The 24047-nt window shown below is 41.5% G+C and overlaps 1 protein-coding gene across 2 annotated transcripts; it reads left to right on the top strand.

Moving 5' to 3' along the window:
- Window positions 1–22919, top strand: LOC128694308 (mitochondrial fission regulator 2-like). 2 transcript variants are annotated; one of them, XM_070093673.1, is made up of 6 exons: window positions 1–55; window positions 7899–8118; window positions 9176–9289; window positions 9826–10479; window positions 14512–14839; window positions 17157–22919. In XM_070093673.1, exons 2-6 carry the CDS (start codon window positions 7904–7906, stop codon window positions 17250–17252), a joined length of 1407 nt encoding a protein of 468 aa, XP_069949774.1. In that variant the 5' UTR covers window positions 1–55; window positions 7899–7903; the 3' UTR covers window positions 17253–22919. The 2 variants fall into 2 exon arrangements, with proteins under 2 accessions (XP_069949774.1, XP_053640365.2); XM_053784390.2 differs by having other exon boundaries at window positions 9–55; window positions 7903–8118.
- Window positions 22920–24047: the final 1128 nt, after the last annotated feature.

The following is a 24047-nucleotide window of genomic DNA, read 5'->3' as shown; positions in this document are numbered from 1 at the left end:
GGTTCATTAGTGACGTCACTTCAGACGGCAAAGATGTAAACAGATGCTAACTAAAGTGAGAATTTTTCAATTTTTACAGTTTTAATGGTGTGCATGAGTGTTCCCGGCTGCATCACAGTGTAGGTGAAAAGCATTAAGTATATATGAAGCAGACGTAAGTGTGTGGCCTGGGGGGGGGATGGTGACTCCCTCAGGGCCTGTTTCTTGTACCTATTTTATTTATTTTGTTATGACTCGTCAAGGGAGGTGGTTTGATGCCGGTGAGTGGCTCTTGATCCAGGGAATTAGGGGCTATTCTTTCCTGGCTTCTCAAGGAAGGTTTCTGGTCACCCGTGAGGGGCTCTTGATCTATGTGACCCCGATGGGAGGTTTCTTGATGCTGGTGAGCATCCTGAGGTCTGGCTCTCGGCATCCTGTGGTCTGACTGGCTCTCAGCATCCTGTGGTCTGACTGGCTCTCAGCATCCTGTGGTCTGACTGGCTCTCAGCATCCTGTGGTCTGACTGGCTCTCAGCATCCTGTGGTCTGACTGGCTCTCAGCATCCTGTGGTCTGACTGGCTCTCAGCATCCTGTGGTCTGACTGGCTCTCAGTATCCTGCTGTCTGACTGGCTCAGCATCCTGTGGTCTGACTGGCTCTCAGCATCCTGTGGTCTGACTGGCTCTCAGCATCCTGTAGTCTGACTGGCTCTCAGCATCCTGTGGTCTGACTGGCTCTCAGCATCCTGTGGTCTGACTGGCTCTCAGTATCCTGCTGTCTGACTGGCTCAGCATCCTGTGGTCTGACTGGCTCTCAGCATCCTGTGGTCTGACTGGCTCTCAGCATCCTGTGGTATGGCTGGTTCTCAGCATCCTGTGGTATGGCTCTCAGCATCCTGTAGTCTGACTGGCTCTCAGCATCCTGTGGTCTGACTGGCTCTCAGCATCCTGTGGTCTGACTGGCTCTCAGCATCCTGTGGTCTTGCTGGCTCTCAGCATCCTGTGGTCTGACTGGCTCTCAGCATCCTGTGGTCTGACTGGCTCTCAGTATCCTGCTGTCTGACTGGCTCAGCATCCTGTGGTCTGACTGGCTCTCAGCATCCTGTGGTCTGACTGGCTCTCAGCATCCTGTGGTCTGACTGGCTCTCAGCATCCTGTGGTCTGACTGGCTCTCAGCATCCTGTGGTATGGCTGGTTCTCAGCATCCTGTGGTATGGCTCTCAGCATCCTGTAGTCTGACTGGCTCTCAGCATCCTGTGGTCTGACTGGCTCTCAGCATCCTGTGGTCTGACTGGCCCTCAGCATCCTGTGGTCTGACTGGCTCTCAGCATCCTGTGGTATGGCTGGTTCTCAGCATCCTGTGGTATGGCTCTCAGCATCCTGTAGTCTGACTGGCTCTCAGCATCTGTAGTCTGGCTGGCTCTCAGCATCTTGTGGTCTGACTGGCTCTCAGCATCCTGTGGTCTGACTGGCTCTCAGCATCCTGTGGTCTGACTGGCTCTCAGCATCCTGTGGTCTGACTGGCTCTCAGCATCCTGTGGTCTGACTGGCTCTCAGCATCCTGTGGTATGACTGGCTCTCAGCATCCTGTGGTCTGACTGGCTCTCAGCATCCTGTGGTATGGCTGGTTCTCAGCATCCTGTGGTATGGCTCTCAGCATCCTGTAGTCTGACTGGCTCTCAGCATCCTGTGGTCTGACTGGCTCTCAGCATCCTGTGGTCTGACTGGCTCTCAGCATCCTGTGGTCTGACTGGCTTTCAGCATCCTGTGGTATGGCTGGTTCTCAGCATCCTGTGGTATGGCTCTCAGCATCCTGTAGTCTGACTGACTCTCAGCATCCTGTAGTCTGGCTGGCTCTCAGCATCCTGTGGTCTGACTGGCTCTCAGCATCCTGTGGTCTGACTGGCTCCCAGCATCCTGTGGTCTGACTGGCTCTCAGCATCCTGTGGTCTGACTGGCTCTCAGCATCCTGTGGTCTGACTGGCTCTCAGCATCCTGTGGTATGGCTGGTTCTCAGCATCCTGTGGTATGGCTCTCAGCATCCTGTAGTCTGACTGGCTCTCAGCATCCTGTAGTCTGACTGGCTCTCAGCATCCTGTGGTCTGACTGGCTCTCAGCATCCTGTGGTCTGACTGCCTCTCAGTATCCTGTGGTCTGACTGGCTCTCAGCATCCTGTGTTATGGCTAGTTCTCAGCATCCTGTGGTATGGCTCTCAGCATCCTGTAGTCTGACTGGCTCTCAGCATCCTGTAGTCTGGCTGGCTCTCAGCATCCTGTGGTCTGACTGGCTCTCAGCATCCTGTGGTCTGACTGGCTCTCAGCATCCTGTGGTCTGACTGGCTCTCAGCATCCTGTAGTCTGACTGGCTCTCAGCATCCTGTGGTCTGACTGGCTCTCAGCATCCTGTGGTCTGACTGGCTCTCAGCATCCTGTGGTCTGACTGGCTCTCAGCATCCTGTGGTCTGACTGGCTCTCAGCATCCTGTGGTCTGACTGGCTCTCAGCATCCTGTGGTCTGACTGGCTCTCAGCATCCTGTGGTATGGCTGGTTCTCAGCATCCTGTGGTATGGCTCTCAGCATCCTGTAGTCTGACTGGCTCTCAGCATCCTGTGGTCTGACTGGCTCTCAGCATCCTGTGGTCTGACTGGCTCTCAGCATCCTTTGGTCTGACTGGCTCTCAGCATCCTGTGGTCTGACTGGCTCTCAGCATCCTGTGGTATGGCTGGTTCTCAGCATCCTGTGGTATGGCTCTCAGCATCCTGTAGTCTGACTGGCTCTCAGCATCCTGTAGTCTGGCTGGCTCTCAGCATCCTGTGGCCTGACTGGCTCTCAGCATCCTGTGGTCTGACTGGCTCTCAGCATCCTGTGGTCTGACTGGCTCTCAGCATCCTGTGGTCTGACTGGCTCTCAGCATCCTGTGGTCTGACTGGCTCTCAGCATCCTGTGGTATGGCTGGTTCTCAGCATCCTGTGGTATGGCTCTCAGCATCCTGTAGTCTGACTGGCTCTCAGCATCCTGTAGTCTGGCTGGCTCTCAGCATCCTGTGGTCTGACTGGCTCTCAGCATCCTGTGGTCTGACTGGCTCTCAGCATCCTGTGGTCTGACTGGCTCTCAACATCCTGTGGTCTGACTGGCTCTCAGCATCCTGTGGTCTGACTGGCTCTCAGCATCCTGTGGTCTGACTGGCTCTCAGCATCCTGTGGTATGGCTGGTTCTCAGCATCCTGTGGTATGGCTCTCAGCATCCTGTAGTCTGACTGGCTCTCAGCATCCTGTAGTCTGGCTGGCTCTCAGCATCCTGTGGTCTGACTGGCTTTCAGTATCCTGTGGTCTGACTGGCTATCAGCATACTGTGGTCTGACTGGCTCTCAGCATCTTGTGGTCTGACTGGCTCTCAGCATCCTGTGGTCTGACTGGCTCTCAGCATCCTGTGGTCTGACTGGCTCTCAGCATCCTGTGGTCAGCATCTTGTGGTCTGACTGGCTCTCAGCATCCTGTGGTCTGACTGGCTCTCAGCATCCTGTGGTCTGACTGGCTCTCAGCATCCTGTTGTCAGACTGGCTCTCAGTATCCTGTGGTCTGACTGGCTCTCAGCATCCTATTGTCTGGCTAGCTCTCTCAGCATCCTGTGATCTGACTGGCTCTCAGCATCTTGTGGTCTGACTGGCTCTCAGCATCTTGTGGTCTGACTGGCTCTCAGCATCCTGTGGTCTGACTGGCTCTCAGCATCCTGTGGTCTGACTGGCTCTCAGCATCCTGTGGTCTGACTGGCTCTCAGCATCCTGTGGTCTGACTGGCTCTCAGCATCCTGTGGTCTGACTGGCTCTCAGCATCCTGTGGTCAGACTGGCTCTCAGTATCCTGTGGTCTGACTGGCTCTCAGCATCCTATTGTCTGGCTAGCTCTCTCAGCATCCTGTGGTCTGACTGGCTCTCAGCATCCTGTGGTCTGACTGGCTCTCAGCATCCTGTGGTCTGACTGGCTCTCAGCATCCTGTGGTCTGACTGGCTCTCAGCATCCTGTGGTATGGCTGGTTCTCAGCATCCTGTGGTATGGCTCTCAGCATCCTGTAGTCTGACTGGCTCTCAGCATCCTGTAGTCTGGCTGGCTCTCAGCATCCTGTGGTCTGACTGGCTCTCAGCATCCTGTGGTCTGACTGGCTCTCAGCATCCTGTGGTCTGACTGGCTCTCAGCATCCTGTGGTCTGACTGGCTCTCAGCATCCTGTGGTCTGACTGGCTCTCAGCATCCTGTGGTCTGACTGGCTCTCAGCATCCTGTGGTCTGACTGCCTCTCAGTATCCTGTGGTCTGACTGGCTCTCAGCATCCTGTGTTATGGCTGGTTCTCAGCATCCTGTGGTATGGCTCTCAGCATCCTGTAGTCTGACTGGCTCTCAGCATCCTGTAGTCCGGCTGGCTCTCAGCATCCTGTGGTCTGACTGGCTTTCAGTATCCTGTGGTCTGACTGGCTATCAGCATACTGTGGTCTGACTGGCTCTCAGCATCTTGTGGTCTGACTGGCTCTCAGCATCCTGTGGTCTGATTGACTCTCAGCATCCTGTGGTCTGACTGGCTCTCAGCATCCTGTGGTCTGACTGGCTCTCTGCATCCTGTGGTCAGACTGGCTCTCAGTATCCTGTGGTCTGACTGGCTCTCAGCATCCTATTGTCTGGCTAGCTCTCTCAGCATCCTGTGGTCTGACTGGCTCTCAGCATACTATGGTCTGGCTGGCTCTCAGAATTTTGTAGTTTGGCTGGCTTTCAGTATCCTGTGAACAGTACTCACTTATTTGCAGTTGCAGCTGGTCAGTTCCCAGCTGTCTCATCTTGTCTTAAATTACTGTCAATGAATTCACCGATTCTTAACCTAGTTGGGCCCTCTTGTACCAATTCTTCATTCTCTGTAAACAGGGTGATCTTCCTCCACCATTTCCTTGTCAATCTATTTCATTCTCTGACAGCCCCAAGACTGAAGAAATGTTTTCTATTGTTTTTGTTACTTGTTCTTTCCCATAGGCAGCCTTTACATGATTGTAGTGATTTTCAGAGTTCCACAACACAGGGAGCTGCCAGTAGACTTGGATCTAGATTAGACTTGGTCATAGGGAGCTGCCAGTAGACTTGGATCTAGATCAGACTTGGTCATAGGGAGCTGCCAGTAGACTTGGATCCTGATCAGACTTGGTCATAGGGAGCTGCCAGTAGACTTGGATCCAGATCAGACTTGGTCATAGGGAGCTACCAGTAGACCTGGATCCAGATCAGACTTGGTCATAGGGAGCTGCCAGTAGACTTGGATCCAGATCAGACTTGGTCATAGGGAGCTACCAGTAGACTTGGATCCAGATCAGACTTGGTCATAGGGAGCTGCCAGTAGATTTCTATCCAGATCAGACTTGGTCATAGGGAGCTACCAGTAGACTTGGATCCTGATCAGACTCGGTCACAACTGGCTTAGCATAATCCTTGTTTGCAGATGTCAACTTTTGTCATTTCCCATTCAGAAGTGGTTTCTTGCAATAACTGTTGACAATGAGATGATTAAGGTTTCTACTTGGACGACTACCAAGAGATATGCTTTTAATATTGACGAGACTTTCTTCGTGATATTTTGAAAATAGAGCTACAAATGTACAATTCAGTGTACTGTAATGATTGTGTCACTGTAAGACAGAATGAGGGAAGATTATACCTTAAATGGGCTAGTTATTGTAAATATGTAATCAGGTTTACTGTCTCAAATAAAATTAGTTGTTTTATATTATTCAGATGCTTGAGTTTTGAGACTCTCTGACATGGGTTCAAACCCCACCCGTGGTATGGTTTATTCAGATGCTGTATGAAATCCTGCAAGTTTAGCATGTCCCAGTTAATATAATAATATCATGTATTATTGTACAGTATTCAGAGAGAAGATTTGATATTGTGTACCAATTTTGTGAATCTTTCAAGTAACTATATAGTACTTGCTGGACTTGCACTCCCCTTCTTTGGAGGGAACCTGAATGCCTACCATTTCCCAGGCACTATGAATTTAGTGCTTCCCACTGATTTGGGTAAATAATAAATATACAGTACTCATCTGGGTATAAACACTGGAAGGAGATTCTTGTAGATCAATGGTTTTCAGCCTTTTTTCAGTGATAACACCCTCTTATTCTGTGGCACCCCTATTAGAACCACTTCCCAAGAGCGCTTAGTCTTAATAATAATAATAATAATAATAATACAAGTCAGCCATCACAAATCCGGCATAATTGGGACCTGTAATGTGCCGGATTATTGAGTTTGCTGGATTGCAGAGTGGTTAGGTTAGAATAAACTTAACCCTTAAATGGTCCAAACGTATATATACGTTTTTTCAACATCTGAAAGTATGTAAAAAAATGTAGATCTTTTTTTTGTTTGTTTTACATGTGAAAACGTGTAAAAAAAACTTTTATCTACATTTTTTTTGTTATATTTGAAAATATGTAAAAAAAAGTAGATCTACTTTTGTAGCACTACGAATTTGAACGTCGATCTGTTTGGACCGTTTAAGGGTTAATAAAGTTAACCTACTTGACTAACACAAGAAAGTTCATTGAATATTGGCAAAAATCGAACATTTCCGCTACTTTGAGCTCAATTTCAAGGTATTTTTTCGTCGTGAAACCCATCAAAATCATATCTGTTTCTGTAATATATCTTCCATTCTATCAAATGGGACCAAAAACACGAGAATACAACCATAAAAACCATACGAAAATACAGCCTCTCCTCACTTAATGATGGAGATAGGGACCTAAGGCCCCATCGGTAAATGAATTCATCGCTAAACGAGTAGCATACTGTAATGGTAGTGAATTTGTCAGCCATCTTTGATATTATTTTAATGTCACTTTCACACCATTTATGACATTTCTGGTATATTTTTAAATGTTTATACAGCAGTGTACTGTATATTGTAATAAACAGAATTGAGGAAATCAGCTCTAATATACATTATTTAGGTATAAATACTGGTCAGAGAGCCCATCGTAAGTCTGAGCTGTCAGTAAACAAGTAGTACATCGTTAAGTGAGGAGAGGCTGTATACCGCTAACGGGTGGTTAATGGCTGAGAAGTGAACTCCGTTATTTATTGTCTGATTTTTTCATTTCAGGCGAGTTGAAGCAGGAGACGGGGTCATAGTGGGGCCATCCACTAGTGTAAGTAGGTTTTCATCCAAAAGTTGGACAAGTGTTGAAGAATTCCTTGTCAGTTTTAAACCATTTATGTATCACATTTGTCAGACTTCAACATCATGGGATCTTGACACAAGGAATTCTTCAACACTTGTTCAACCTTTGGACAAAGACCTACTTACACTAGTGGATGGTTCCACTATGACCCCACCACCTCCTGCTTCAACTCACCTGACTACAGTACATAAGCCACTTCTACGGCCCTATGCTGTACTTTCTACAAGATTGATGGACTGAACACATCAGCTCCAGGCTGAGGGACTGATTACCTCAAACTCCTCGTCTCCTTACACCTTTCTGCTTTGTATTGGACTGATGAAGCCACTGTATGGCAAAACATTTCTTCAATAAAGATTCCCATATGTTGCATAAATGTCGGTTTTAAACCATTTATCACAACTATCAATGGCACACCAGTGTTCCGTGGTTCCCTGGTTGAAAAACACTGGTGTAGATGAATAAAACAAATTTCTGCTATTAGATTACTCATAATTTTTAGTTTTATATTGTATGTAAGTTGGGTTTTCACACTTTCTGTGTAATGTATAAAATGCCCTTAAAATGCCTGTGCTATCTTGTAATTATTAAATTTAATTGAAATGTAAACTTTATTACTAGTGTAAATTTGACAGTGACCAAGCATGTTATTGTCAGGAAAAGATGATGATGATAATCATTTTTTTTTTTTTTTTTGCCCAGACAGGATGAGTGGCATGTGGGCAATGCTGGTTGGAGTGGCAGAAGAACTTTGGCTGGATATTAGTGATGGAGTGTGGATGGTGCTGGAAACTCTTCACATGGGCCCACTAGTCCTGAGACTGAGAGAAGAGATACTGAGTTCTTCTTTGCGCAAGAGATCGCTTGTTCGCATCCTGGGCTCTGCCTTACCTTTGAAGGCTGTTCAAAGGCCTTATTTAAGGTAATTAATTATCATTATTTATTTTTATCTTACACATTCTTTGACTTAATCATGTTTCCTCATTTTCCAAGCAACCTGCTGAAGGAAACAAGCATAAGTGGATGAAATACAGGTTTTTTTTTTTTTTTTTTTTTTTTTGCTCTTTCTGGGTCTTTTTCATTCATGTTTGCTATTATGTGATGTCCCAGTAATGTTATATGTGCGATATACGTATGTTGTATGAGGTCAGTGCTGTTTATGAACCTTCTTGAATATTCTTATGCATAATTAAGTGTTCATGTCCTGATTGAGTTTAGTACAACTGCTATGGGTCTGGAATACATCTATTGCATGAAGTAAGGGCTGGTTGTTATCCTCACTAAACATTGCTGTATTGTAGCCCTTGGTGTGCATTTTTGTTTTGCTTCATTTATGTATGGGTTTTGTGTTGTTGCTCTCCATCTTTCCATATTATATATGCCTACTACATACATTGATAGAAGAGGATGTTTACACACTTCTGGTAAGACAGCTGTTGAATGAATAATGGTGAACGTTTCTTTTTATCATTCTTCCTTAGTGGGAGATGGTCATTATAGAAAGAAATATGCCTAATTAACAAATTCACTCTTCACACGTTCTTGTTCTCAGTGAGATGTTAAGATGTTTGGATGATATTTGAGGTGTGGGTACTCCTTTAAGGAAGGGAAATCCTGAGAAGAAGAAAGATGTCAGATGTACAGGTGGCGACTTAGTACTTGTAGCAAGACAGAGAATGGATGAAAGTAAATTGAGTCCTTCTTTGGGTTACCCTATATTGGTAAGAAAGGGACTGAACACCTTCTATCATGACTAAGGAACTGAACACCTTAAAATTGCCTCCCCACTTCTTCCACTGTCTCCATTATATGTCACCTCTGTATTAGATTGAAAAAAAAAACTTATTTACAAGCAGAATGTCAAATCAATAAAAGTACAGTACTTAGAATTAGGTTATTTAGAAAAGTGCCAGAAATTTGAATCTGTTTGTTGCTGATTAATAATAATAATAATAATAATAATAATAATGGTATTTTAGGTATGTTGCCTTGAGAAGCTTGAGCACATCATGTGACTCTCTCTACTCAGCTCACACTCAGGGTCGCGTCGACTCTAAGTGGTTGGCTGATACAGAGAGATCTTCTAAATTTAGGTGGGTCCACTAATTTTGAATTTTATGCAGTATTTAAGATTGTATTGAAATATTTACTATATATTGTAACATATTACCATATAGTTTTACTGAAAATGTGTTGTAAATTATTATTGACTTTATATTAAATACAAATATTATAATGAATTTACCATCAGACAGAAGACCAATGATTACTCTCAGACACGACATCTACACTGCCTTCAGCCAGCCTCTTCCTTGCTGTAACTTTCACAATCCATATTTCACATCCATGTAATGCTATAAGTTGTAATATTTAGCCATAACAAATAACTGTATTGTTTATTGTCTATGAAGAACACTTAATTTCACCATCAATATTCCTATTTAATGTAAAATTGTCTTGGAGTATTTGTAGGTCGTCTTCTAGACATATCACAGATACATGTATATGAATGTCCTTTGCATGTTTCATTTATTAAGTACATAATAAAAAGATACAATACTTCAAAATAATTTAACCCTTTTAGTAATCTCATTTGCTGTAGTCAGTTTTCTTATTTTTGTTTTCACAGACCCATTTTGTTACGATGTGAGACAGCACCAGAACTCTTCACTCTTGCTGGTGAGGCAGACAGCAATGGGAATGGTGATACTACACCAAGATCCTCGACGCCCTTTAGTGTCACATCAGACATCGGCTCTCTGCACCATAATTATTTGCACCACTCACAAGATAATCTTGTTCCTCGGAACCATCAAGACAGCTTCCAGCACAGTAGCCTGCATCACTCAACAATACATGCATCTTCTCCATTTACAGATCCAAATGCCTTAGCTAAAATATCACTTTTAGAGGAGGAGCTCTCTCAGCTTCGGTTACAAATTTCAGTAATACTAAATCAGACGAAACATCCAGCTACACCTCCACCGAGTCCTACACTTATAACGCCACCACCACCACCACCTCCGCCACCCTTACCCCCGGGTTTGCCTCCCCCTCCGCCCCCACCTCTCCCTGCCATATTCAACAAGTCTTCTAGATCTGATGACCCTGATGCTCCTAGAAAACCCTCTTTCTCTGAACTAATTGCACAAAATAAAGATTCCATAAACAAGCACACCGAACCTATAGACATTCCGACTAATTCCAACAGCAGGTCAAGACCAGTGTCAATGTCTGATGTTCTCAAGGGACTCAACAAAGTCAAGTTGAAAAAAGTATCCAGGTTAGTATATATGTACTATGGAATTCAAGAATCATTATGAATATAGTGCACGATAATTGCAGACCACTATACTGCTTGTCTAGGTTGTAGAGATTGCTAGTAATGGGCCAAGAGAAAGTTTTGCTGCTTTTAAAAACTGTCAAATATTTCTTTAGTCTTCCGAGTACTCTTGCAGTTTACCAGGTTTTGAGAACTTGTGTTGTATTTTCAATCATCTGTCTTCAATGAATTTATCTATACTTTCTGACAGATTTTAGAAAACCAATTTGATGTTGATGTCATTTAATTCATCAATCATTGTGAATAAATGTATGCATGTTTCTTTCAACACACCGGCCGTATCCCACCGAGGCGGGGTGGCCCAAAAGGAGAAACGAAAGTTTCTCCTTTTACATTTAGTAATATATACAGGAGAAGGGGTTACTAGCCCCTTGCTCCTGGCATTTTAGTTGCCTCTTACAACACATATGGCTTACGGAGGAAGAATTCTGTTCCACTTCCCCATGGAGGTAAGAGGAAATAAACAAGAACAAGAACTAGAAAGAAAATAGAAGAAAACCCAGAGGGGTGTGTATATATATGCTTGTAGACCTGACGATCTGTTGGAGTGTGAGCAGGGTAATATTTAGTGAAGGGATTCAGGGAAACCGGTTATTTTCATATAGTTGGACTTGAGTCCTGGAAATGGGAAGTACAATGCCTGCACTTTAAAGGAGGGGTTTGGGATATTGGCAGTTTGGAGGGATATGTTGTGTATCTTTATACGTATATGCTTCTAAACTGTTGTATTCTGAGCACCTCTGCAAAAGCAGTGATAATGTGTGAGTGTGGTGAAAGTGTTGAATGATGATGAAAGTATTTTCTTTTTGGGGATTTTCTTTCTTTTTTGGGTCACCCTGCCTCGGTGGGAGACGGCCGACTTGTTGAAAAAAAAAAAAGATGTATGTGTAGTTTAACCTAAGTGTAAGTAGAAGTAGCAAGACGTACCTGAAATCTTGCATGTGTATGAGACAGAAAAAGAAGGCACCAGCAATCCTACCATTGTGTAAAACAATTACAGGCTTCCGTTTTACACTCACTTGGCAGGATGGTAGTACCTCCCTGGGCGGTTGCTGTCTACCAACCTACTACCTATAATGTATGCATGTATTTATATTTATTGAACACACTGGCCACCTCCCTCTGAAGTACGGTGACTGAAAAAAGAAACACCTTCACCATCATTCACTTTATCACTGTCTTGCCAGAGGCACACTGATAGTACAGTTCAAATGACGCTCCAAATTGCAAATATCCCCACGCCTTCTTCAGGGTGCAGCCACTGTACTTCCCACCTCCAGGACTAACCAGTTTTCTTGAATCACTTCACAAATGTAATCTTGTGCACACTAACAGCCTGTCAAGTTCCAGAAAACATATGCCTTTACTCCTATCTAACACACACACAAACGCACACGCCTGCTGGATGCCTAAGCCCCTCGCTTACAAAACCTCCTTTACCCCCTCCCTCCAACCTTTCCTAGGGCGACTCCTATTTTGCTCCATCCTCTCTAAATGTCCAAACCACGTCAACAACCCCTCCTCAGCCCTCTTGATAAAACTTTTTTGTAACTTCACATTTGATGAAAGTTAAGACACATGTGCAACATCGGGTTTCACATGTGTCTTAACTTTCATCAAATACCCATAGGGATGGGTTACTTGTAGTAGCCATGAAGAAGGTCATGTAGATGTCCTCTGAACCAAGATTCCATGATGCTGCAGTGTCTGACAAGTTGTGCAAGAATGGTATACAATACCGACAAGATGAAAGTTAAGACACACGTGCAACATCTAGTTATCTTTATTATAGACGTTCTGCCATCCAGTGGCTTTATCAATACAGATTCTAGGACATAACTAGAAGACAGTAGAGCTATATACAAAAGATGGGGTAATCAGTCCCTCAGCCTTGGAGTTGGTGTGGAGAGCACTGTGGCCGTAGAGATTCTGGAGCACAGGAAAAAAGACTGGCGCTTATATAGGCATCAGCAGATAGGGACGTGTAGCAGATGAGGGCATAGTCACTGGTAGGCGGAATTCCCCAGTGACTATGCCCTTGTCTGCTACATGTCCCTATCCGCTGATGCCTATATAAGCGCCAGTCTCTTTTCCTGTACTCCAGAATCTCTACAACCGCGGTGCTCTCCACACCAACTCCAAGGCTGAGGGACTGATTACCCCATCTTTTGTTTATAGCTCTACTGTCTTCTAGTTATTTTATTTTTATTATCACACTGGCCGATTCCCACCAAGGCAGGGTGGCCCGAAAAAGAAAAACTTTCACCATCATTCACTCCATCACTGTCTTGCCAGAAGGGTGCTTTACACTTCAGTTTTTAAACTGCAACATTAACACCCCTCCTTCAGAGTGCAGGCACTGTACTTCCCATCTCCAGGACTCAAGTCCGGCCTGCCGGTTTCCCTGAACCCCTTCATAAATGTTACTTTGCTCACACTCCAACAGCACGTCAAGTATTAAAAACCATTTGTCTCCATTCACTCCTATCAAACACGCTCACGCATGCCTGCTGGAAGTCCAAGCCCCTCGCACACAAAACCTCCTTTACCCCCTCCCTCCAACCTTTCCTAGGCCGACCCCTACCCCGCCTTCCTTCCACTACAGACTGATACACTCTTGAAGTTATTCTGTTTCGCTCCATTCTCTCCACATGTCCGAACCACCTCAACAACCCTTCCTCAGCCCTCTGGACAACAGTTTTGGTAATCCCGCACCTCCTAACTTCCAAACTACGAATTCTCTGCATTATATTCACACCACACATTGCTCTCAGACATGACATCTCCACTGCCTCCAGCCTTCTCCTCGCTGCAACATTCATCACCCATGCTTCACACCCATATAAGAGCGTTGGTAAAACTATACTCTCATACATTCCTCTCTTTGCCTCCAAGGACAAAGTTCTTTGTCTCCACAGACTCCTAAGTGCACCACTCACCCTTTTCCCCTCATCAATTCTATGATTCACCTCATCTTTCATAGACCCATCCACTGACACGTCCACTCCCAGATATCTGAATACATTCACCTCCTCCATACTCTCTCCCTCCAATCTGATATCCAATCTTTCATCACCTAATCTTTTTGTTATCCTCATAACCTTACTCTTTCCTGTATTCACTTTCAATTTTCTTCTTTTGCACACCCTACCAAATTCATCCACCAATCTCTGCAACTTCTCTTCAGAATCTCCCAAGAGCACAGTGTCATCAGCAAAGAGCAGCTGTGACAACTCCCACTTTATGTGTGATTCTTTATCTTTTAACTCCACGCCTCTTGCCAAGACCCTCGCATTTACTTCTCTTACAACCCCATCTATAAATATATTAAACAACCACGGTGACATCACACATCCTTGTCTAAGGCCTACTTTTACTGGGAAATAATTTCCCTCTTTCCTACATACTCTAACTTGAGCCTCACTATCCTCGTAAAAACTCTTCACTGCTTTCAGTAACCTACCTCCTACACCATACACCTGCAACATCTGCCACATTGCCCCCCTATCCACCCTGTCATACGCCTTTTCCAAATCCATAAATGCCACAAAGACCTCTCTGCATAATATTTACACCACACATTGCCCTTTAGACAGGACATCTCCACTGCCTCTAGCCACCTCCTCACTGCAGCATTTACAACCCAAGCTTCACACCCATATAAGCTTATTCCCATACAAGCTTATTCCCATACAATCTTATTCCCATACAAGCTTATTCCCATACAAGCTTATTCCCCTATAATTCTTACACTCTCTCATCCCTTTTTCTTTTATTCAAAGGAGCTATGCATGTTCTCAACCAATCTTTAAGCACCTTCCCTTGTTTCATGCATATTGAATATTTATATATATACTATATACATTTTTTTTCCAAAAAGTCGGCCGTCTCGTGTGAGACAGCCAGTGTGTTAAAAAATTATTATATGTAGATTTATTCCATACACCACTGAAATTGGTCATTGATTATTAGGTCTCCTGGTGGTACCCCAATAAGATCACGGCCAAAGTCACCAGTGGCAGGTGATCCTGCCGCTATTATTGCTGCTGCTCTCAAGAAACGCTTTGCAAAGATGCATTCAGATTCCCCAGAGAAGGATGCTAATGATGATGATAATGAATTCGGTTCATCTCCTGAAAGTACACCGCAGATGATCCATAAAAGCCGGTTTGAAATCCCAAAACGGAATCTGATGAAAGAAGAGACCCCTCAACAAAATCTCTTTAAATTAATGAGGAAGCCATCTCCTAGAATACCTAAACCCAAGCCAAAAGAAGAGCAACCACCTTCACTTCCAATAGTAAGTTGTCCATCTTGATCCTGTACACTCAGTTGCAGCCAATGCTCATGTAGTTGCCAGAGCAATGGAATTACCCGTTTTTTAATTATACTATCTGAATTTGTGGTGATGAGCTCTAACTTGTGAAGCACCGTCATAGGTTTGAGTAAATTGAATTACTTTTCATATGCTCATGTTAAACTTAGGTGCTGCTTGAGTTCATCACGAGTTTGCACAATCTTATATCTTTGCCTCATTCTTAACTTTATAAACTGATGCCTTATTCAGACCGTAACACTATTGCCATCTGCGTCAAATGTACACCACACTTAAGTTTATCGAATATCTGGATTTTCTTCGAAACACTAAGACTTTGGCACTTAAACTTCTTCACACTTCCAGGATCATTCACATTGTCAGTAATCATGTATACCGCTATATATACACAATAGCCATTACATTCTCATGGCTTTGGGGTCGGGCTCGTTAGTTGAGTGATAACATTCCTCTTGGGCACCATGGTTACTATTCAGAGACAAGATGGGATGAAAAAATGAAGTTGATTCACTAACACAGGTCAAGCATGGTATTAGACGTGTATGAATGAAGCACTGGTTGCGGAAGGTTGTATACATTATGTAGGCCTCCCCCATAAAACAATGGACTTGCCCTAAGGCTCACTGTGAGATGGAGGGGAAAAGCCACAGCATGCACCAGATTTTATCTTACATGTACTCCACCACATAAACCAATTTTTACATTGTATTCCCTGAAAATATGCCACAATTTTGCAGCCATGTTAAGGAAAAAACATGTTAATAGATTGCATGTTATCTGACAGTCTACTGTATAACACATCATTGCATCCTCCTACAGTTATGTTATTAATGTTTTTTAAAATTTGGAGATCTAAAAAAATTTTGCTTGTTTTAGGGGTGTATAGAACATAACCCTATTTTTCTCATATATTCTTCAGGTGATTTTACACTTTTTTAATAGCACACCATTTTCAGTAACACAACAACTGTTAATTGGCAGTAAAAAAAATTTTTTTTTAATATTGGCCATCTCCCACTGAGGTAAGGTAACCCAGCAAAGAAGAAAACACTTTCACTGTCACTCATTTGATCACTGTCTTCCCAGAAGCATGCTGGTAATACAGTTCAGGTGACCCTCCAAACTGCAATGTGTAGGCACTGTACCACCTATCTCCATGACTCGAGTCTGGCTAATCGGTTTCCCTGAATCCCTTCATAAATAGTACTTGGCTCACACTCCAACAGCGTGTTTAATCATAAAAACCACTTGCCTCCAATCACTCCTATCTTAACATGCAACCTTTCCTAGGACAGCCCCTACACTTTCTTCATGCCTGATTTATAGTCTCTCCTAGCCGTCTGATTTTTCTCAAACCTCTGTAAGTGTCCAAACCACCTCAGCAATCCCTCCTCAGCTCTCTGAATAATATGTTTGATAACTCCACACTTCCTAATCTCCGAACTCTGAATTCTCTGCATAATGTTCGCAGCACACATTGCCCTCAAACAAGACATCTCAGTTGCCTCCAGCCTCCTCACTGAAATATTGAAAACCCATGTGCCCCCCCCCCCCCCCCCCCCAAAAAAAAAAAAAAAAAAAGTGGTGAATGTTGCAACAAGGAGAAGTCTGGAGGCAGTAGAGATGTCACGTCTGAGGGTAGTATGCGGAGAATCCTTATCATGGAGATCAGAAGGTGTGGGGTTACTAAATGTATTATCCAGAGGGCAGAGGAAGGGTTGTTGAGGTGGTTCAGACATTTAGAGAGGATGGAACAAAATATGATTTGGAGGGCCTATAAATCTATAGTGGAAGGAAGGCGAGCTAGAGATCATCTTAGAGAAGGTTGGAGGGAGGGGGTAAAGGAGGTTGTGTGTATGAGGGGCTTAGACTTCCAGCACATGTGCATGAACGTGTTAGAAGTGAGTGAAAGCAAATGGTTTTTATGACATGACATGCAGTTGGAGTGTTACTAAGGTAACATTTATGAAGGGATTCAGGAAAACTGGTTAAGTGGCCTTGAGTCCTGAGGTGGGAAGTACAGTGCCTGCACTCTGAAGCTCTGAAGTAGGAGTGGAGATATGTTGCAGTTTATGAACTGTAGTATCAGCATGCCTCTGGCAAGACAATGATGGAGGAAGTAGGGATGAAAGTGTTTCTTCTTTTTCGGATTACCCTGCCACGGTGGGAATGGCCAGTGTCTTAAAAAAATTATATTTAAGATAATATTGCATTATTTCTTTATTCTAACTGATTTACATGTTTGTATATACAAAGTGAACAAGTGTTGGTTTTCTTGCAGTTTGGGCAGCATCTTTTGAAAAAACGTGTTCCTAAAACTCCAGAACCAAGAGATAGTGTGAGCCCCTCCAGTGAAGCATCAGATCTCTCACGGTGACCTGCAAGAGACAATGTGAGTCCCTTCATTGAAACATTGGACTTCTCACAGTGACCTACAAGAAGCAGTGTGAGTCCCTCCAATGAAGAAATGTGGAAGTGCAGAAAGAAGGGATACTGTATACAGTATCTCTTGAATTCTCTGATGAAACCATTTCCACTAGTTTATTTTGTATATAGATGTCTAGGCAGTAATTGGCAGTTTAGTCTGAAACATTTGTAAAATGTTAACTATGCATCATATGCTAAAGATTTTGGCTCATGCATTATTATATATAATTCAGATGATTTACATTGCTACTAATGTCTTGTGACTACAGTATTGGGTATTGCATTTATTGTACATGTATGTGTATTCCTCATTACCTGAGTAGCAGATAGTTAAAGAAGAGTGCACACTTTTTGCATTTATATATTTTTGTAATTGTTGTAATTCATGTACGTACTATGTTCTTTACATGCAATGACATGAGCGTAATGTTCACCTGGAGCACTGCAAGCTATCTGTGGATGACACTTGGCAGCCAATTGTTAAGAATATTGATATATATTTGTAATGTTTTAAACTTATTTGAATAGATGCATAAGTATATTTGTATATATGCTGTATATAAATTTTTATACCTAGTCTTGGTGCTGAAAGGTAAATAAAGAATAGTACTGTTAGGAAATGACAACTAGGTAACATGTCTGTCATGACATTATCAGACGGAGGATCAAACTTCCACCACGCCTTACATTGAATGATCCACACAGGTTTAGTGCTTTGCATGATGATACATTAATAATAATTATATAAATAACTACAGTTTTGGTGCTACAGTATATATTTAGTAGGATTAACAGTTCTTTGTTGCATGCAGGAAGACTTGACAGATCTTCCATGAGTAGTGTGCTATTGTGACCAGTTTATCATTGATCTAACAATGTGTTATATGTAAGAACATACAAGGTTATAATAACCCTGTGTTTCCAGTGAGGGGTGTTTATTTATTCTCATTATCATGGGTCTCATGGTAGCTTCCATGCTTACATAATCACCATCATAAAGTGTCTAGTCCAAGTGATATTAAAGATGGTGAATGTGTTTATAGGATAATTGATCACACATTTTGTAAATATCATACCTGTTATGAAATCAAAATATTTACATTCCAGGAAATCTCACTGTTCTTGATTTGAACTTTTTTTCTTTTACACACTGGCCATCTTCCACCAAGGCAGGGTGACCTGAAAAAGAAGCACTTCCACCATCACTCACACTATCACTGTCTTGTCAGAGGCACATGGATACCAACTTTTATTGTATACTCAAAAAAAAAAAGAAAAAACTGTTGCACATTTCCACTTGTTTCTTAGTGCCTTACTCCCACATTGGGAGTCATTGTATTTTTTTGGAAACAACACTATTGCTATCCTTAGCTGTTCATTTTTGCATTTATTTTTTTATTTACCTTCCTATAGCTTTTTTAATTAATCTTAATGTTTAAAGATTATAACCTTTTTCTTTGAATATTAATACACAAATAACCCGCACATAGAAGAAAGGAGGTTACGATGACGTTTCAGTCCAACTTGGACCATTTACAAAGTCACACCACCTCTCTTCTATGTGTGGGTTATTTATGTTTTGTTCCAGTCACGGTATTGTGGTTTTTTTTGTTCCTTGAATATTAATGTTCTATAAAGTGTTTCAAAATATAAATAATAGATACAGTACTCTATATGGCAGACATAGCTAAGACATGGTTTATGAGTTGCATGCAGCTCTTTTGCTCAGTCTATGAGGCTTGTGAGACAGTCTCCAGGTTTACTTTCCCCTTCTGGATATTATCTCACGAGTCATATTCAGTGATCGGTCATACCACATGCAACTCACGATCCATAGCTTGGCCACCTATGTGATGTGAACATGGGTTAATGTTGATTCACATTTGTGTCTGTTGCAATGGGTATTTAATCATCAGTATTAAGTTATGTTATTTACAAGTATTAAAATTTTTTTAAAATATCTCTTGTCTAACAGGATTACTACTTTTTTTAAGCAGGAGTAAAAATATTTTCACCTGATTTAGGTAGAATTAAACCTTTATACCTTTAAATTATAAAAGTTCCATGGAAATATATATATAGTGTTTCAAAATGTAAATAACATGTGGTAGTGTATATCAGACATGGCCAAACCATGACTCCTGAGTCGCAAGTAGCTTGTTTGCTCTGTCTACGAGGCTCGTAAAACAATATCCAGATTTACTTAACTATTCTGAATGTTGTCTCACGATTCACATTGAATGATCAAACAACAGCATGTGATTTGCAAGTCATATATTAATACTTTATTACAAAATGTAAAAGGAAAAACTTGTTTTTCAATTTAGGTTACTCTGCCTTGGTGGGATATGGCTGGTGCGTTGAAAAAAATTTTTTTTTACCTCGATGGCTGTCTCCCACCAAGGCTGCTAGCGTGGCCCGTGGAAAGAAAACAAGTTCACCATCATTTATTTAATCAGTCTTGCCAAAAGTTTGACATCACAATTCAGATGACCCTCCGACTACAATATACAGTCACTGCCATTCCCACTTCCAAGTCTCAAGTTGGGGTAACTGGTTTTCCTGAATCCTTTCATAAATGTTACCTTGCTTGCACACTAACAGCACGTCCTATAAAAACTGCTTGTCATTCTGCTAACTAACACTCAGACAAGCCTGCTGGACTTTCAAACCCCTAAAACTTAAAGCCTCCTTTATGACTCATTCTTGGGATGGTCCCAACCCCCTTCTTCCCCAGATTTATACACCCTCTTTGTTATCTTTTCCTTCTGTTTTATCTAAATACCCAAATCACGAGCTAAGACAGGATATTTTGGGTACTTAATTGCTATTGGATACTTAAATTATAATGCACTGTGCCAATGTTTTATAGCTGAATAATTATAGACCCCCCTTCTCCATGGGGAAGTGGAACAGAATTCTTCCTCCGTAAGCTATGCGTGTTGTAAGAGGCGACTAAAATGCCAGGAGCAAGGGGCTAGTAACCCCTTCTCCTGTATATATTACTAAATGTGAAAGGAGAAACTTTTGTTTTTCCTTTTGGGCCACCCCGCCTCGGTGGGATACGGCTGGTGTGTTGAAAGAAAGAAAGAATTATAGACCCCCTCATTTTCCTTGATGTGTTTTGTAAATAGGTGTCAATTATCTTTCTTGTCCTCATTTCAAACATAACAACAGCATTTTCCGAGAAATGCCTGATGGTGATCAACATAATGCTCAAAAGTATCCCTTGCGGTATTAACACTTACCTATATTAACAGTGAAAAATCAAACCCTTGTGTGGTGCCACTTATATGCATTTTATTTAAGTATTGATTTTAATGCAGTGTGTTTAACTTACATTATAAATTAGGCATTTGTGTATAATTTACATATCTTTAGTGTTAAGGTAGGTGGACTTTGTAATGGGGAAATATTTTTAAAATATCTTTGTAGAAATTCAATTTTTTATATAGATACTGGATGAAAATTCATGTTATATAGACTTAATTGTTGTCTATAATTGTGATTTCAGGACATGTTATCCTTCAGAGATATCTCCTTCATAATGCTGGAAAACTGTTCTCATTTTTCAGTGATGCCTGTATAAACCAAATAATCTTTATCATTTCATTACTGTGCAGCTGCCCATTTTTTATGTATATTATCAGGGTATGGCTGTCTCATAACAATAACTTTATATTTTTATAGGTGTAGGTTGTACTATATTGTAAATAAAAAAAACATCAAAATCAACTGTCTTGCCCATTAATTTCTGGGATAAAACCAATTATAGGCTTATTTTAATGAGTACTAGATAAAGTTAGGATTCTGTTCAGTCATGTGTACATAAGTTGGATGCCCCACTCAACTTCATCTAATGTTACAGTGAGTATATTGAACAGAGAGGATTCAATTTACAAAAGCCAGAGTTCAGAATATCTGTTCTTAGGAACGAGGTTTATAAAAATGGTTTTCCAACTGCAGATCTGTATTTACGAACATTTGATAAGCATCCTTTGTACTATTGTTATCCGTTGGAAAATAGGTTGCAAGTTAAAAAACAAAATAGCAGGAAAGCAGCTTGTTTGTTAGTTAGGGATTCCTTGTATGTTCATACAACACTTAGAACTTGAATGTCCTGAATTCAGTGAAGTATTGATCACTTACAATGGCCAATATTTTATTTTTTGCATCAAATAACCTTGTATTTATATTTTTGACCCAGCATGTATATTTTATTTTCTACACGAATATATCAAAGTATAGTATTCATATATACTTGAACTTAGCTGCATGTGATGTTCAGAGCTCATTTTGTTGTGTATACATGTATATGTATGAATTTCTTAAATGTCTTTCTCCATTGAGGTCTAAAAGTTTCCAAAAGTTTTTTTTTTTTTTTCACATAATTGGCTGCACACATTCATAATGTTTGGGCCTTGGGGACTGAGATAATCTTGAGTTTCTTCCACATCTATTATTGTAATGGTAATTGTTGACATGTATGGCTGTGGTACTACTGTAAAGTCATCAAGTACAGTATACCACCAGAATCATAGCATCTATATAACTCATTTGTCATTCAATTAATTATCTACATGGATGTAAGAAAAACTGTATTTTTTATCATGTCAAATCAGCATCATGTGCTCGATCATTTTTGTTATTTTTTTTTTTTTTATCAACACACCGGCTGTATCCCACTGAGGCAGGGTTACTAGCCTCTTGTTCCTAGCATTTTAGTCCCTCTTATAACACTCATGGCTTAAGGAGGGAGTCTTCTCCACTCTGCCATGGAGGACAGGATCGTGTAACTTCTACATTAGTTCTAGAGTAGAGTATCCATCTTGAGATTAATCAATGGAGGATCAAGCTTCCTCCAGTCCCTTCTTTAGATGATCCACATAGATTTAGCACTTCATGTGATTTTTTTTTTTTTTTTTAATTTTAACTGGGTGGCTGTCTCCTGACAAGGCAGTGACCTAAAGAAGAAAACACATCCACCACTATTCATTTGGTCACTATCCTTCTATAAGTGTGGTGACATCACAATGAGATTATCCTCTGGCTGCTACATTTTTTTGTGCCATATCGAGTCGGAGCTTTCCAAACCTGTTATAGAATCTTGCTGCTTCTGACATCCATTTTTACTAGCAATCCTTTTTGTGCCATGCTTAATAGTCATTGGTAATTGGAAATGAAAGGAGCTAAAGCTCTGAAAGACTGACGGACAAAAGGTTACCTTGACTAACAAAATCATTATAACAATTTTCAAAGGTTGTTTTCTTGAGATGAGAGATATTAGGTCAGCTGACTGAAGCATAGGTGGTCACTCTCAGTACATATAGAATGTACGTATTTTTAATATCTCATATTGTCACCCAGGCTTAAATATACCTTCTTAGACACTTGTATAATTATGTTTTAACATTTTTTATGAACATTGTCATGCTCAGAATGTATTACAAAAATTTGCACTATACAAAAGTTTACAGTACTGTATTTCATTCAAATTTTGTAAATTTTCTAATATTACTTAACATTATTTTATTTCTAATACAGATGATTTTGTATTTTACTTTTTTTCTATCTACTTATATTTTGCAAATGTAACTTTTTATTAATAAATTATGTGGAAAAGTCTTGTTGATTATTTGAAACTTTTATATAAAAAGCAATTGTGTTTTTTCAAATTAGTTAACTGCCAAGAATTACTACTGAATGTAAAATCGTGTGGACAGTTCAGAGAAATAACTTTTGTTAATTTAAGAAAAATGAAAATATTGTGAGCATAATTAGCATTGTGAAGGACCTCTTGATCAGAGGAATTTGACCTTCTTGGAGGTCAAATTCCCACCCTCTCCCTTTAGGCCTCCTTATTTGGTGATATTTTATCCCTTGTGAATTTCAGCTGATAGACAGGAAAAAGAGGATCATTTTCTGTCAGGGTGGTGGTACTGTTTGCTGTGGGAATTTTATTATCTGAGATGTACTTCTGGGTTAGTGCTTATTCTTTCAACAAACCAGCCATATCCCACTGAAGCAGGGTGGCCCAAAAAGAAAAAAGTTTCTCTTTTTAACTTTAGTAACGTATACAGGAGAAGGGGTTACTAGCCCCTTGCTCCTGGCATTTTAGCCGCCTCGTACGACATGCATGGCTTATGGAAGAATTCTGTTCCACTTCTCTGTAGAGATAAGAGAAAATAAATCAGAACAAGAACTAGTAAGAAAACAGAAGAAAACCCAGAGGGATGTGCATATATATGCTTGTACATGCATGTGTAGTGTGATCTAAGTGTAAGTAGAAGTAACAAGACGTACCTGAAATTTTGCATGTTTATGACAGAAAAAAGACAACAACAATCTTGCCATCATGTAAAGAAATACAGGCTTCCATTTTACACTCACTTGGCAGAATAGTAGTACCTCTCTGGGCAGTTGCTGTCTACCAGCCTACTACCTATAGGGCTAGTGCTTACCCTGATTATAATAATAATGTGATGGGGCACTTTTGAGAAAACAAACCATGCCACAGGTGGGGTTTGAACCCGCAATCAGAGAGTCTCAAAACTCCAGACCATGTGTCTTTGGATGAAATAAGCATTCCTGAAGGCTGCCTGTTGGTTCCAGGAAGTGGCAGCCAAAGGGGTATAAATCCCTACGTTTCTGGTCACCTGCCCCTTTTTTTACCCAAGTCTGATTCAGTTGCTTCTAGAGGTACCATCCTGGTGTACTTGGATTCCTGGTATACTGGGTAGGGTAA

This window comes from Cherax quadricarinatus, chromosome 43 (genome assembly GCF_038502225.1).
Source record: "Cherax quadricarinatus isolate ZL_2023a chromosome 43, ASM3850222v1, whole genome shotgun sequence".
NCBI lineage: Eukaryota > Metazoa > Arthropoda > Malacostraca > Decapoda > Parastacidae > Cherax > Cherax quadricarinatus.
This window is presented reverse-complemented; position numbering and strand designations above follow the sequence as displayed.

Bases quoted from the DNA above. Each gene is read 5' to 3' on its own strand.
- LOC128694308 (XM_070093673.1), top strand. From the start codon at position 7,904: ATGAGTGGCATGTGGGCAATGCTGGTTGGAGTGGCAGAAGAACTTTGG. The intron at 10,480-14,511 runs GTTAGTATATAT...ATTGATTATTAG, and splicing joins AAGTTGAAAAAAGTATCCAG to GTCTCCTGGTGGTACCCCAA. The intron at 14,840-17,156 runs GTAAGTTGTCCA...GTTTTCTTGCAG, and splicing joins AACCACCTTCACTTCCAATA to TTTGGGCAGCATCTTTTGAA.